At 40.1% G+C, this 15,797-nt stretch overlaps 1 protein-coding gene across 8 annotated transcripts in view; it reads right to left on the reverse strand.

Moving 5' to 3' along the window:
* Positions 1–15,797, reverse strand: part of dus2 (dihydrouridine synthase 2) — a 148,530-nt gene that overhangs the window by 34,949 nt on the left and 97,784 nt on the right. For all 8 annotated transcript variants that reach the window (XM_072279529.1, XM_072279530.1, XM_072279536.1 and 5 more), the window contains 4 exons: positions 13,958–14,028; positions 8,761–8,847; positions 4,856–5,024; positions 746–867 (listed from right to left, as the gene is read on the reverse strand). In XM_072279529.1, the coding sequence (XP_072135630.1) occupies positions 746–867; positions 4,856–5,024; positions 8,761–8,847; positions 13,958–14,028 (449 nt within the window). The remainder of the gene's footprint in view (positions 1–745; positions 868–4,855; positions 5,025–8,760; positions 8,848–13,957; positions 14,029–15,797) is intronic.

Consider the following 15,797-nt stretch of genomic DNA (forward strand, 5'->3'; position numbering starts at 1 on the left):
AATCATTTTAGAAGTAGAACTGTAGCACTCAAGAATGAAGGAAGGATGCATTTGTTTACACAAAAGGTAGGTGAGTTTGTGATTTGTGATTGACTGGACTTTTCAAAAATGAGGTCTAAAATCTTTTAGGTATAGGAATGGAGGGATGCTGAGTGATGGCAAGTGTAAGCAATCAGCATGGACTAAACAACGACACTCGTGCTTTGATGGTGAGGCCTCATTCTGGTGGCATTAATGTTGACCAGGAACTTAAATGGACCAGTGACATAAGAAATGTAGATTCTGTTAAGAGTCAAAGGGGAAGTATCTTGATTCACTTCCTGACACCCCAAGAACCCTTCCCTGATCCATGAGGCACGAATCAGGATTGTGATGGAATGCTGTCCAGCTGCATGGATAAAGATACCTCCAATAACCCTCAAGAAGCTTGCACCTTTTAGCAAAAAGCAGTCCACATGATCAGCACCCCATTTGTTACTCCGAAATTCAGTCGCTGAGCCACCAGTGCTTAATAGCCATATCAAACATCATCTAAAAAAGTGTACTACAATTGCTTGCCCAGGCTAATCTAACTGGACAAGTCCTCCCAAACTTCTACCCATGATTTTAAGTGCCATTTAATCCAAAGCAAATTAAGTCATTTTTTGGAGATCCATAACCTTCCTTTCACACATGCATAAACCATTCTTGGTTATCATAGATGTAGCATTTCCTCAATAGACTACAAGATGAATAATGTACTTACCAAATCTCTTCATTTGATTGTGCACCATGCAACTTTTTTCCTTGAGCTGATTCTAATTTATCTCTCAACATTTGACAAAGACAGTATTTAGTATTTGAATAATGGCTGTCATATCTAATTGCCTGCAGAATGGGAATAAATGGAAAAAAATCAGTGATTAAACCCATACTTCCTCAAAGGAATAAAAAGCCTAAATTTCCTCATAAATAAATCTTACCAATTGTTTCAGGTTGGTTCAAAATGTTGTAAAATTATATGTAATGTAGTGGTGCTAGAAAGTTTGTGAATCGTGTAAAATTTCCTCTATTTCTGCATAAATATGACTAGAATGTGATCAGACCATCATTTAAGTCCTAAAACTAGATAAAGAAAACCCAATTAAATAAATAACACAAAAAACATTATGGGAATGGCCACCAGGAGACCCTTCTTTTTCTGGCATACGGTTAAATCTTGGTTTCCAGACTCAGGGGATTCACACCTCTAGGGCACCGGAAATGCCAAGAAACTTGTGGCTGAAGTTAACTTCTACCTCATTCAATATTATTCAGAATGGATGTCTTAAAACAGGAGAGGGTTCAAAGGAGATTCACAAAAATGATTCTAGGATTGAATGGCTTGTCATATGAAGAGTGTTTGATGGCTCTGGGCCTATATTCATTAGATTTCAGAAGAATGAGGGGTGACTTGATTGAAACCTATCGAATAGTGAAAGACCTTGCTAGAGTGGATGTGGAGAGGATGTTTCCTATGGTGGGAGAGTCTAAGACCAGAGGACACAGCCTCAGAATAGAGAGGCGTCCTTTTAGAATAGAAACTAGGAGGAATTTCTTTAGCCAGAGCGGAGAACCTTTGGAATTCCTGTGGAGGCCAAGTCTTTATGTATATTTAAGGCAGAGGTCGACAGATTCTTGATTGGTCAGGCATAAGGGGATATGAGAAGAAGGCAGGATATTGGGGCTGAAAGAAAAATTGGATCAGCTATGATGAAATTGCAGAGCAGACTCAATGGACCAAATGGCCTAATTCTGCTCCTCTATTTTATGGTCTTACCCTACTCTGCTAATTGGCTATAAATAATGGATATTTAAACCTAGTGTAGAGAGCAAGATGATTATAGTAAAGACTGCATGGTCAGCAATTGTTGGCAGAATACATGAATACATATATTTAACATAAAAAATAGCACAGAACTATACTGGGGTCAACACAGGAACAGGGTCTTTGGCCATTTAAACTAATCCCATCTAACTTCATCTGGTCTAAATCTCACCAATCACCTTAAATATCTATTTCCACCACCTCCCTTGGGAGCACATTCCTGGCATCCATCACTCTGTGCAAAAAAATAAAGTTGCCTCCTAAATCTTTTCTAAACCTTCCCTCTCTCACCATAAAGCTATGCCCTCTGGTACTAGACATTTACACTGTGGGGAAAAAAGACTGACCATCTATGCTATCCATAACTCCGATCATTTCACATACTTCTAACAGGTCGCTCTTATAGAACAGTACAGCACAGAACAGGCCCTTCGACCCACAATGTTGTGTCGACCCTCAAACCCTGCCTCCCATATAACCCCCCACCTTAAATTCCTCCATATACCTTGTCTTAAATTTCACTAGTGTACCTGCCTCCACCACTAACTCAGGCAGTTCATTCCACGCACCAACCACTCTCTGGGTAAAAAACCTTCCTCTAATATCCCCCGTGAACTTCCCACCCCTTACCTTAAAGCCATGTCCTCTTGTATTGAGCAGTGGTGCCCTGGGGAAGAGATGCTGGCTGACAACTCTATCTATTCCTCTTAATATTTTGTATACCTCTATCATGTCTCCCCTCATCCTCTTTCTCTCCAAAGAGTAAAGCCCTAGCTCCCTTAATCTCTGATCATAATGCATACTCTCTAAACCAGGTAGCATCCTGGTAAATTCTCCTCTGTACCCTTTCCAACGCTTCCACATCCTCCCTATAGTAAGGCGACCAGAACTGGACACAGTACTCCAAGTGTGGCCTAACCAAAGTTTTATAGAGCTGCATCATTACCTGGCGACTCTTAAACTCTATCCCTCGACTTATGAAAGCTAACACCCCACAAGCTTTCTTAACTACCCTATCTACCTGTGAGGCAACTTTCAGGGATCTCTGGACATGCACCCCCAGATCCCTCCGCTCCTCCACACTACCAAATATCCTGCCATTTACTTTGTACTCTGCCTTGGAGTTTGTCCTTCCAAAGTGTACCACCTCACAATTCTCCAGGTTGAGCTCCATCTACCACTTCTCAGCCCACTTCTGCATCCTATCAATGTCTCTCAGCAATCTTCGACAATCCTCTACACTATCTACCACTAACCTTTGTGTCATCTGCAAACTTGCCAACCCAGCCTTCTACCCCTACATCCAGGTCGTTAATAAAAATCATGAAAAGTAGAGGTCCCAGAACCGATCCTTGTGGGACACCACTAGTCACAATCCTCCAATCCGAATGTACTCCCTCCACCACCACCCTCTTCCTTCTGCAGGCAAGCCAATTCTGAATCCACCTGGCCAAACTTCCCTGGATCCCATGCCTTCAAACTCTGAAACTCCTTATAAAACCCTCACACTGCCAAGGGTGGTAGTAGAGGCAGATACAGATACATTAGAGGTACTTAAGAAACTCTTGGATAGGCACTTGGATAAATGGAAGTCTTTGTGAGAAGGAACGGTTAGATTGATCTTAAGAGTAGTTTAAAAAAGCACAGCACTGTGGGCTGAAGGGCCTGTAACGTTCTGCAATGTTTTATATTCATTGTAATTGTCTGACATTTCCTTATAGCTAATACTCTGCAGGCACATACCTCCCTGTGTAAAAAGAAAGATTTCTTACAGATCTCCTTTAAATTTCCTTTTCTCATCTTAAATGTATGGCTTCTTACACTGGGCATTTCCACCTTGGAAAAGCTCTACCTACCCCATTTTTACAAACAAATTTTCTATCTTGGAAAATACTTCCAGAACGTTTGATGATATATATTTGACAAGAGGCATAGAATGTCTGATGTGGAAATTATATATTGAACATTTCTTATATATGTCTGTCTGTTCAAATTAAACTACAAAAAGACTCTAAGTGGCAACGGATAAGTATTTGTGAAACACCAGGAGGGTGATATAATGTACCCTTTCCATGAGGATTTGTAGAACAGGAAATGCTGGAAATATTCAGATCAGGCCATATCAGTGGGAAGGGAAACAATTAATTTTCAGGTGGGCAATCCTTCATCTGAACTGGAAAGTAGACAAGAAGCTGCAGGCAAAGTGGGAGTGGGGATATATCTATAGGGTAAAACTGGGGGGAACATGGGGATAGGATGTAATGGTTATCTGGTCAATGAGTGAAATAGGAGCTGGTAGATGTTAATGTGTAGGGAGGGTTTGAAAGGATATGAGCTACACGCAGGCAAGTAACATCAGGAAGGCACGTTGACTGGCATGGATGTATTGGGCTAAAGGGCTTGCTTGTTTGCTGTTTAACTCCTATGATTCCAGAGGAGAGAATATAGACAAAAGAACATAAGCAAAAGAATGAGGAAGTTGCAAACTGGAAAGCTGGAGGACATGCCCAGCAGGTCATATCCTCCACTCTCAGACAGGAGACAAAGGAGGAGGAAATGAAAACAAGCTGAACTAATACTAAAGATGGATGACTGAAGGGTCTCCGAACTGAAATGTTGATTGTTGTCACAGAAGTGGCCTGCCCTGCTGTGTATTTCCAGCATTTTCTATTTTTGTTTTATATTTCCAGCATCTGCAGTTCTTCTTCTTTTTACCAAACGGATTTGGTATTGGTTTTATGACTACCTTCAAATTTACATTTCAAGAAAGACAAACTTAAAAAAAATCAAAGTATAACAAAGGGACAAGCTTATCATTGATCTTATTGTTCTTTTAAGATTTTGGGAATTGCTCTGTTTACTATTTGTATGTGGAATCACATATAGAGTACATTAAATTATTAATACATGCAATTGGTCCAGTTAAGAAGAAAATTACAAGCTCTGAGACTTTATTCCTTTCTTTCTACAGTTAACAACAGGCATATTACATTGCACCTAAATACTCACATATGTCAGATATTCTTTTAACACCTTTTCTGCTGGTAACAGTCCTTCTTTTCTGAATATGGAGGGATTCCACATGGCTGCCCGGGCTATCATCACTGAAGAGGCATTTGTTGCCCAGCGGAATGCTTCAATGCCTTCATAATCTTTGATAATCTCCTGAGATCCTCCACTGATAGGAAAAGGAAAGTAATTTTAATATGGATGAAGTTAGATAAAAACTGTGCTTTTCTGACAAGACATACAATACTACAGAATAAATGGTTTTACTAATGTCTAAATGAGTTTAATTTTACTGTTTCCAGTGTTTCCGATGTGGCCTCCTCTACGTTGGTGAGATCTGATGTAGATCGGGGGACAGCTTTGTCGAGCACCTTTCATTCTTTTTGAAAAAGCGGAATTTCCCAGTGGTCAACCATTTTAATGTCAATTCCCATTCCCATTCCAACATGTCTGCCCATGGCTTCCTCGACTACCATGATGAGGCCACTCTCAGGTTGCAGGAGCAACACCTCATATTCTGTCTGGGAAGCCTCCAACCTGATGGCATGAACATCAATTTCTCCAAATTCTGGCAACTTCTCCTCCTCCCCTCTCCAAAATCCCTCTTACCTCTTCTCTATTCACCTCTGCCTATCACCTCCCCTTGGTGCTCCTCCTCCTTCCCTTTCTCCCATGGTCCACTCTCCTCTCCTATCAAGATTCCTTCTCCATTTGGAACCTATGCTGAAGAACGCAGTGGAAGCCCAGTCTTGTTATTAACCAATCAGATTATAGATTCAGTAGAGTATTAATTACCAGGACATGAGGCTTGGCCAGTCACGGAGCAAGTGCTTTTGGAGATATGCCGTGAAGTATGGTAAATTACATAAGTGAAAAAGGCAATACATACCACAGTCATCTAAATCAGTACGTAGAGCTGAAATGCTTGTATGAGGCTATTTGGATGAAAAGTATATGAGTTGAAGAACTGACAGGATATTCTCGTTTTGTTGACAGCTGAGATCCTGCACATCTTTTGGTGAAAACATTTACAGATGTGGAAAGATGTAACTATTGGAAACATTTCCTCGGAGACTGATTAAAAACTAGTTCTGCACATCAATGATAGTAGGAGATAGGAGCTAAAATTAGATTGGTGCTGTCTTATAGCAAGTCCTTGTAAGTTGCAAGGCATGTACTTGCTATGTTATAGTTTGGTTGGATGTCCTGTAAACTTTAGCTAAGTGGTGGCTGGCATCCATCTGTCTCGAAGGACAATGGGAGATGATCTTCATTATCACAAGCCGGGGCGGAAGGTTTTGGAGATCCTGAGACGCACAGTCATCAAGATCTCCCTCTCGGCCTCACAGTGTAGTCCAAAGGAAAGCTTACGTTTGGCACCAACTTGGCTGCAGGAGCTGCCAGAAGGTTGTTCAATGACGCGCAGTCACCTTAGGGGCTCCACTCCAGATTTTCCATCTGGGTTTACTCCCATAGCCTTCAACTCTCCTGAGGCTGCCCACAAGACGGTGGGGCTATTTGATCATAGCTGGGGATCTGGTTAACGAACACGAAGGTGTGTCCACACATCAGTGGGCCTGCGTGCTATGTCTGCAGGGGCCAGGCCTCCACCCTGTCCTCTGTATTTTAGCCTGAGTCTGAAAGGATTTCAGTTTGTGTGTGTTGCCAGCGAGGAGGCACGACACAACCAATGATCTCACTTTAATGACTCTTCATCTTGTTATTTCATGTGCTTTCATTTCATGTTTATTTCTATTAGCATTTGTAGTTTGTTGTTCATTGATCCTGTTTACAGTTACTAATCTATAGATTTGCTAAGTATGCCCGCAGGAGAAAGAATCTTAGGGTTGTATGTAGTGATACGTATTGTATGTACTCTGATAATAAATTTTGCTTTGAAACGCTGAACTTTGAAATCCCATTCACTTCCATTTTCACTGTTCAAAACATGCTACCTTACATATTAAACAACACAAAAGATACAGTGTGTAATCACTTAAAAGACATTTTCATAGCATTTACTATTGTTTCAAATGGATAAAGGAATGAAATTTAACATATGTGATCTAAAGCAACACACAGAAAATGCTGGAGGAATTCAGCTGGTCAAACAGCAATTATAGAGAGGAATAAACGGTCAATGTTTTGGGTGATCTAAAGACTACTCTTTCAGCAGAGGAACTGGAGAAGCTTGTGGTTATTCACATGGATGGAATTTTACTAGCATCTGGCTTTATGCAACCAAACTGTTAATAATGCCAAACACATGAATGCAGTAGAGTGGGATAAAACTCGTAGGACCGGGCCACTTTGTTACTCCCACTGTGAGTTAAGGACTTTTCCTGTATCCTCCAGTTGGACAATATTCTGGAATTGAAACTTATAATGGAGATTTGGGATCTGTGAATGAAAATAACAGATGGGAAGAAGTGAAAAAAATTAAATTAGATGTACAGAAAAATAGGGAAAAAGGAAAAAAAGAGCAGATTATGAGAGAGGAAGTGATGAAAGGAAGGTGAGAAAGAAAAATAACATTTGTCACATTAGAATTTACTGCATGCAGAAATTAAACAGTTTGAACTATTCATTCTCAGCACCAAAGATTAGAATTGTATTAACAATTGCCATATCATTCAAGGTTTAGCTGAGTTGCTCAAAGTTTTTGTAAAATTAACAGGGATGAGCCATCTTTTGTGCAAGGGAAGTAACTAAGCAGCATAAAAATTTTCTGACATATTGCAGAAAATTGCAACTCACAGCATGCCTTCTCACCTAGCTGGCTAACATTAAGGAATATTTTGTGCCATGATATGGTCAGTGCTTTTCGCAGTGTGATAGCCCAATTCTACTTGGTGCATCTTGTAGAGAGGCTGTGTAAATATAATTTTCAGAGAAAATTTGTCAAAATTAATTCCTTGAAAGGTTTGGAAAAAGTACAAAAATAAAACTGTGTTGTAATTTTACAGGAGAGCAAAAGTGTAAAATAAATTCACAGATTAAATTATAGAGCACAATACAACAAAGTGTCTGAAGAGGAACAGATTATTTTTAATAGACAAAGGAAGATAATTAAGTGCGCCATAAGATTAATGAGTCTTTCCTGACAGTAAAAGAATTTGAGGCCTGTCTTTTGCCTAGTTTTGAAGATAATACTGAAAATCATTCTAGACTACAAATAGCTTGGCAATTAGTTTCTGAAACAGTTACTCAAAATGGCTAATCTCAAATAGTCACCTCCAGTTTGATTTACATTTTCATAAGGGATGGGTTACATTAGGCAGGTTGCTTTCCTTAACAAATAGCTACCATCTGATTTGCGGGTATTGGCCTTTATGTCTCTTATGGCCAGGAGGGTGATCTTGCTCAAGTGGAAGGAGGCCGCCCCGCCCACTCATGTTCAATGGCTATCTGATGTTATGTTGTGTCTTGATCTAGAGGAGATTCGTTGTTCGATTTCTGATTCTAAACATGATTCTCTAATGTTATGGGGACCCTTTCTGAATTATTTTCATAATCTTTGAACTGTTATTAAAGTACAGATCAGAGCCATTATTATTATATCATATGATAAGGTATTTTTCTTTTTCCTTGTTTTTTTATCAACCAGCTCATTTTGGTAGTGGGGGTAGATTTTTTTAATAATAAAATACAATTATTTTATGCTATTTCATTTCATAATTCAATCTTTTTTTATACATGATTGATTTGGAATATAGGATACTGTGATCATATTACTGTGATTTAAATGTAATTCGTATTATTTACCTGTATCCTTATGAATTGTGTATTTGTATTCATGTAATTTATATAATATCAATAAAAATATTGAAAAGAAGAACAAATAGCTCTTGCTACACCCATGGAGTTAACTCTATATGCTTGGCTGGAAGATTTACTGTACTTACTTCGCTATTACTGGGATTGACACAGCTTCCGAGAGTGCTTTAATTACGTCACAGTGAACAGGATGCTGTGGCCTTTCCTCTTTCCTTCTGTTGAAAAGAGAGATTAAGTGTTGCAACGTGTTTACAGAAGAAAGGCACAACACCTCCTCCTATGTAACTCCCACCTCCCCTGCATTTGTCTAGTTCTGGCTTCTTGCACATCCTTGATTTTTGGCATTGCAGCTACGCCTTTAAGCTTTCTTGTTCCCAGGCTCTGCCACTCCAACTTTAAAGTGCTCCACTGCCCTTCAAAACCCTATTAAAACTTCCCTTAGAGATTACCCAGCTTAAAATGTAATTCACTGTCAAATTCCATTTCACAATATTGTGTACCACTTTAGAATGAAAATCAAAGAATAAACTTGAACTTGAACTTGAGGATGTAGGAAACAAAAAATGCTGCAAACATTCAGCACATCTAGCAGTATCTGAGTAGAGAGAAATTTTTCAGCTGCAAGTCTCCTTTTCACCACATTAGAATATTACTTCACCATAAAGGTACAGTAAAAATGTAAATTGTTGCTGTCAAGAACACAGAGTCATTCTGGTATTTCTAGCTTATAAATTCAATAATAGGTCCATTTTACCTATACAGCATTTTACTAACCTGTTTCCAGCTTTCAAATACTAGTTAGCATTTCAAATTGATCAAGCTGGTATTTCCAAGAAGCTGGCAAGGTGGGAAAGTATAACAATGACAGGAGACCTGACATACCACACGTGCAACCATCAAACATCATCACCCTCCAAGTCACAGACCACGTGGAGCTGATTACCACTAGCTCATGAAACATCATCACCATAAACAGTCAAATGACGATAAGACCTCGGCCCTTCTCAGTGCAACCAGCAATGGCCAATAAATGTGGCCAGAGCAGGGTCATTCAAGCCCCAAGATAATTTTTCTTTGGAGTACAGAGATGATTTATTAATGGGTTTTCAATTCTGATGTGTTTATGGTTGAATAAATAGGGAATGCTTTATTTGACTGTGCAGTGACTAACATATTACAGGTGTCCCCTGCTTTTTGAACGTTCGCTTTACGAAACCTCACTGTTACGAAAGACCTACATTAGTACCCTGTTTTTGCTTTCAGAAGGTGTTTTCACTGTTACGAAAAAAAATTCAGCACGCGATAAAAGGCAGCGCGCGTCCCGAGCAGCCGCTCTCCCCTGGATTCGGAATGGCATTGCTTAAACACGAGCCTGTGAGCAGCCGTTTGCAAGATGAGTTCTATGGTATCGGAAAAGCCTGAAAGAGCTCGTAAGGGTGTTACACTTACGGTAAAACTAGATATAATTAAGCGTTTTGATTGTGGTGAACGAAGTAGACAACGTGAGTTTGGCTTGTGGAAGCTGACGAAGATGATGTTGAAGAGGTTTTGGCATCCCATGACCAAGAACTGACAGATGAAGAGCTGATGCAATTGGAAGAAAAAAGGATAACAATCGACACTGAATGAGTAATGATAAAGTACTACTTTAATTTTGAAAGGGTACGTCGGTTTAGGAGATCTTTGTAGGATGGTTTGAGTCCTTAATAAAGAACTGTGTGATAGAAAAATGCGCGAGGCTCAGCAGTCAAGCAAGCCTTCCACATCAGCCACAGCAGACGACCAACCTCGACCTTCGACATCGAGGTGGGCAGAGATAGGAGAAGCTGAGCTGCCTACCGTCATGGAAACAGACGACGAGATGACACCCCAGTGTCCCACCACCCCAACCCCCAGGCCACGGACAGATACCGATTCGCGGAAAATGCAACGGTAGCTGGGACGCACACAGCACATCTTTAAGAAAAAAGCCGAAATAAACAAGCTAATTAATTAGATGCCGCCGACATGTAATTGTCGGCCCAAATCAGTGCCGATGCACTGTAAAATGCGATTGTTTGCTTTGGCCATGCCCCACTGGAATCAATGACTTCTGTAGGGAAACTCAGAACAGAAAACTAAACTTGTTGTGCCTTTGAACATTTAGGATTGGATTATGCCATTGCATAAAAAGCAGACAGAAAGCCTGTAATAAACAATTATGATGATCCGGAGCTTCGTTATACTGCAATCTAGCAAAAACCGCAATACAGGTAAGGCAGAGACATTAGTGTCCCTTAAGTCTTTTGCATATGTTGATTCCTGCCCGAGCTACACTGACATTAATGGGGCAGCAGTGTGTTGTTGTGGCTAGTGCCTTTGCTTCACAATTCCACCTGTCTGGATTTGATCCTGACATTGAGTGCTGATGTGTGGAGGCGGCATTATGTTCCCTTTGACTGTCGAGTTTCCCCTAGGCAATACAGTTTCATTTCACACCCCAAAGAGTTGCTAATCATAGTTACTATGATTTACCCATGTCGTAGTTAAGTAAATGGGCATGAGGAAGAATGTTGAAGGACAACAGGAAATAAGACTTGGAGGGTGGGAGGGGAGGTTTGTTCTGTTGGGAGCAGGCATGGATCTCATGAACCAAATTACTTCTGCATTGGATAAACTACAGAAGTTAATGAAGCTGTAAAAGTTAACAATTATTACAGCATTTTAAAAATAGTTTAAAAGAAACAAAATCTTATAACTAAAAAACTTAATTAAAACATTAATTAATTACCATTTTGCTTCTGCCCTTCACAGCTACTCTCCTTCACCAAAATAAATTGGAAAACCGTCTAACCACACTTAGTCCTTGAATGCTGTACCATCCACTTAGTGGCTACTTTATGAGGTACCCCTTGTACTTAATAAAGTGGCCACTAAGTGTAACGTTCGTGGTTTTCTGCTGAGGCAGCACATCTACTTCAAGGTTCAGTGAGCTGTGTATTCAGAGATGCTCTTCTGCGCACCACTGTTGCAACACGTGGTTACTTATGTTACTGTCTCCATTCTGTCAGCTTGGACAAGCCTGCCAATTCTCTTCTGACCTCTTTCGCAAACAAGGTGTTTTCGCCCACAGAACTACTGCTCACTGGATGTTTTTTTTCATTTTTCACACCATTCTCTGTAAACTCTAGAGATAGTTGTGGGTGAAAATTCCAGGAGGTCAGCCGTTTCTGAGATACACAATCTGGCATCAACAAACATTCTAAGGTCAAAAGTCACTTAGATCACATTTCTTCCTCATTCTGATGTTTAGTCTGAATAACAACTGAACCTCTTGACCATGTTTGCATGCTTTATGAATTGAGTTGCTGCCACGTGATTGGCTATTTAGATATTTGCATTACAAGCAGGTGTAAAAGTGCCAGCGACGGTGGTGGAGGTGGATACGATAGGGTCTTTTAAGAGACTCCTGGATAGGTACGTGGAGCTTAGAAAAATAGAGGGCTATGGGTAACCCTAGATAATTTCTAAGGTAAGGACATGTCTGGCACAGCTTTGCGGGCTGAAGGGCCTGTATTGTGCTGTAGGTTTTCTATGTTTCTATAATAAATTAGCCACTGAGTGTAATTCCTGTGTTGGACCATGAGACTTCCAGCTCATTTGCCTTACTTGTTACCAAAAATAACTTTTGTTTGTTGGTTATCCATTTTCTAACAATGGACATCTCTAATAAGAAACCTGCTCTTCTGTGTACCCTTCAGCTACTGTCATCATATTGTATCCCATTACTAAGCTGAAATGATTATAATTATGGAAAGTTTTGCTCAGCCAGAAAAAACCCCTTTGCATTTATCTTTGAATTCGTAACAAGGTGGGCATTAAATTGAGATTACTATCAACTGGGGAAGATAAGGATTTTAAACTTCCTATTGTCCAACTAGGACAAGCTAAGGAAACATAATTTTAGAAGCAAATTTAAGGAGGAGGAAACAAGGAAAAACAGGATTTGATACAACAGTCCCGACTGCAGAAAGTCAAGCTGGGACCAGGTTGAAGCAGTACTTATCTTGGTGTCAATACGTTAAATTGTGCTGCCAAGGTCCCCAGAACAGAGTGAAGGGATTAAAGTTCAAAGTTTCTTTATGGGATCTAAAACCAAGATCCCCAGCTCAGAGCAGAAAAGGTGTGTACTCTTTTTGACTTGACTTAATCAACATTTTCAATTTACACAGCATAAAAATATTTCAGTTTTCCAGGAGAAGAAAATAGTAAGGAATAAATAAAAATTGGTATTGAGTATTTTAAAGTAGAAATGTTTAATTAGGCTAGTGCGATCTCCCTGAGCAGCCAGATGGGGCTTCAGATTGAAGTCTTAACCAGAAGGAAACACCTTGAAGGCTGCAGCCCTTCAACAGGATTAAACTGAAGTGGCAATCGAGAGGATGTACTCAAATTCTACAGTGGAACTTGAACTTGCAACTTACTGATTCAGAAGGGCCATTGCGACACTGAGAGACCCTTCTCAAGTGTCAGAAGGAGCAGCTCCATGGTGAGCTCATGACCTCTATTTCCAGATTCCAGTTTATTTATCATGTTTACATCAAAACACACACTGAAATTTACAAGGACTTACGGACTTTATTCCCTAGAGTGTAGAAGAATGAGGGGAGATTCAGTAGAGGTACTGTATACAAAACTATGAAGGGTATAGGTTAGGTAAATACGAGCACGCCTTTTCCACTGAGGGTGGGTAAGACTAGAACTAAAGGTGAAAAGTGAACTGTTTAAGGGGAACATGTAGGGGAATTGCTTCACTCAGAAGGTGATGACACTGTGGAACGAACTGCCAGCAAAAGTAATGGATTCGGGTTCGAGTTAAGAGAAATTTGGATAGGTACATGGATAGCGGGGGTATGGGATTCTATGGTCCAGGTGCAGGTCAACGGGACTAAGCAGATTAATAGTTCAACATGGACTAGGTGGCCTGAAGAGCCTGCTTCTGTGCTGTAGTGTTCCACGACTTCTTTGACTCTAAATGTGTTCTTTGTATTAACAACCAACAACCCCAGGGTGAGCTGGGGGCAGCCCACAAGTGTTGCCACACATTCCGGCACCAGCATACCATGTCCACAATGTTCGGCAGAACAATATAGAACATAGCAAAACAGAACATAAGTGACAATCCATCAATCGCAAACAATTTCTACAGATTTCCTACAGATCAACAATCTTTAAAGGTTCATCTTCAAGGGCTCAGGTGATGCCCTTCCCCTGAGCTACTCACATATCTCCTGCAACCGACTGTTAGCTGTCAAACAGAAGAGAGTGCCCAGACTTTAGCTTTACCTTCCATGGACCGCCACTGCTGCAACTCCTGTCCTTTCGATACGTTTTACAAGGTTAATGGTGTCTTCTAGCTAGAATTAAAAGCACACATTTAAACAAATCACAAGGTCAAGAGGTGAGCCCAAGTTTTACACTGATAATTCAGAGAGCAATCTCTTAACCAGAGAATGTCACCGTTAACAAGAAAAATTATTAGGGTAAAAGGTTGGTCATTTGGATGTAACGAAGTGTGCAGATTAATTGGATAGGAAGGACCTAATACAATGCTGTAATTTCCAAATAAATAATAAAACCTTCAGAAATAGGAACAGGAGGTTATCTGGCCCTTTGAGTTTGCTCCATTCATTAAGATCATGGCTGAGTTCCATTTTCCTTCATCATCCCCATACTCCTCATTTCCTTAATATCCAGGAATCTGTTACTCTCTGTTAAGAATAAACTCAAACACCGAGTCTCCACAGCCTCCAGGATAGAGAATTTCAAAACCTCACCACTTGCTGAGTGAAGGAACTTATTCTCGCCTTCATCCTAAACAGCCTGCATCTTCCTCAGCTGGGGAAGCCACCTCCTGTGTCCTGTATGTGAAGAGCGAGCTGGGAAGAGTTTCTTTCAGAATGAACTAATGCAACTTGACTTCCCAGTGTGTTATGCAATGCCAATTACAGAGGCAAAAAAAGTTTCAACTGGTAGGATATTGCTTTATTTGGCCAAATATTGTTTAAAAAAATAGCACCTGGTTTCCTTGGGTCCTGGGTGTGAGTAAAATCTGAAATCTTGGGTCTACAACCAAAACATGTGCAACACACGACAACCACTTTGAACATCTAGACCAGCAACCACTCACAATTTCAGTGCCTCTGCAGTTGCAAGAAAAAAGTGTGATTCAAGGCTCGCTATGAAACATTTGACTGTTCAGTGCCAACAGCGCAGAGGGAGCAGTCATCTGAAAGCAGTTCTTAGATTTTCAACAAAAATAGTATGCAGAACTAGCTTGGAAGGTCCCAGAATACCTAATTATTTATAACATCATGCAACTGGTGTAAAACTTCAAGGTTTTACCTTATTCCAAGGTGTCCTGAAGATGGTAAACAGATTCAAGGGCATATGGAATGAGGTTAAAGAGGAGAGGCCATATACTTCATAGAAAAGAGACACAAGAGACTGTAGATGCTGGAAACTGGAGCAAGGAACAATCTGCTGGAGGAACTCAGTGGGTTGAGCAGCATCTGTGGGGTGGAGAGAGAACCTCTTCTCTCCACTCTCAAGAGTTTCGACCCAATACATCGACAATTTCTTTTCCTTAATAAATGCTACTCAGTCTGCTGAGTTCATTCATCAGGTTGTTTGCTACTCAGTAGAAAAGATCAACTCAAGGGTTTTGTAATAAGAAATCATGCTCATATGTGCTAACTCTGCTACAGCAATTGATGATCGATCCCATTTTCTGTGCCCCTGTCACAACTCGATACATTTTCTGTATCTCATACTTATTTGGGTTTGATATGCCACACCAACATCTAGGAGAAAATTCTGTATGGTCTATCAACTTGCTTTAAGAAAAAAAAATCCTCGAGGCTCTCTGCTTACACACTAATGACAAATTTAAATTGATGAGGTTTGTCAAAATCCCATCAACCAATGCAGATAAACAACATTAAAATGTAAGTTTAGATGAAAAGGTGCCCCACCCCATTACCATTTTACGATTTTCCATAATGTGAAGCTGCATTATCAAGAAATGTGAGTTGAAAAAAAATTACTTTTTTCTCTCACATAAATTCCGTGATCATGAATTTTATTCCATATATTAAATTTTCAGGCAGTGAGCTGAGAATTCTAG

Source organism: Mobula birostris, chromosome 15 (assembly GCF_030028105.1).
Source record: "Mobula birostris isolate sMobBir1 chromosome 15, sMobBir1.hap1, whole genome shotgun sequence".
NCBI lineage: Eukaryota > Metazoa > Chordata > Chondrichthyes > Myliobatiformes > Myliobatidae > Mobula > Mobula birostris.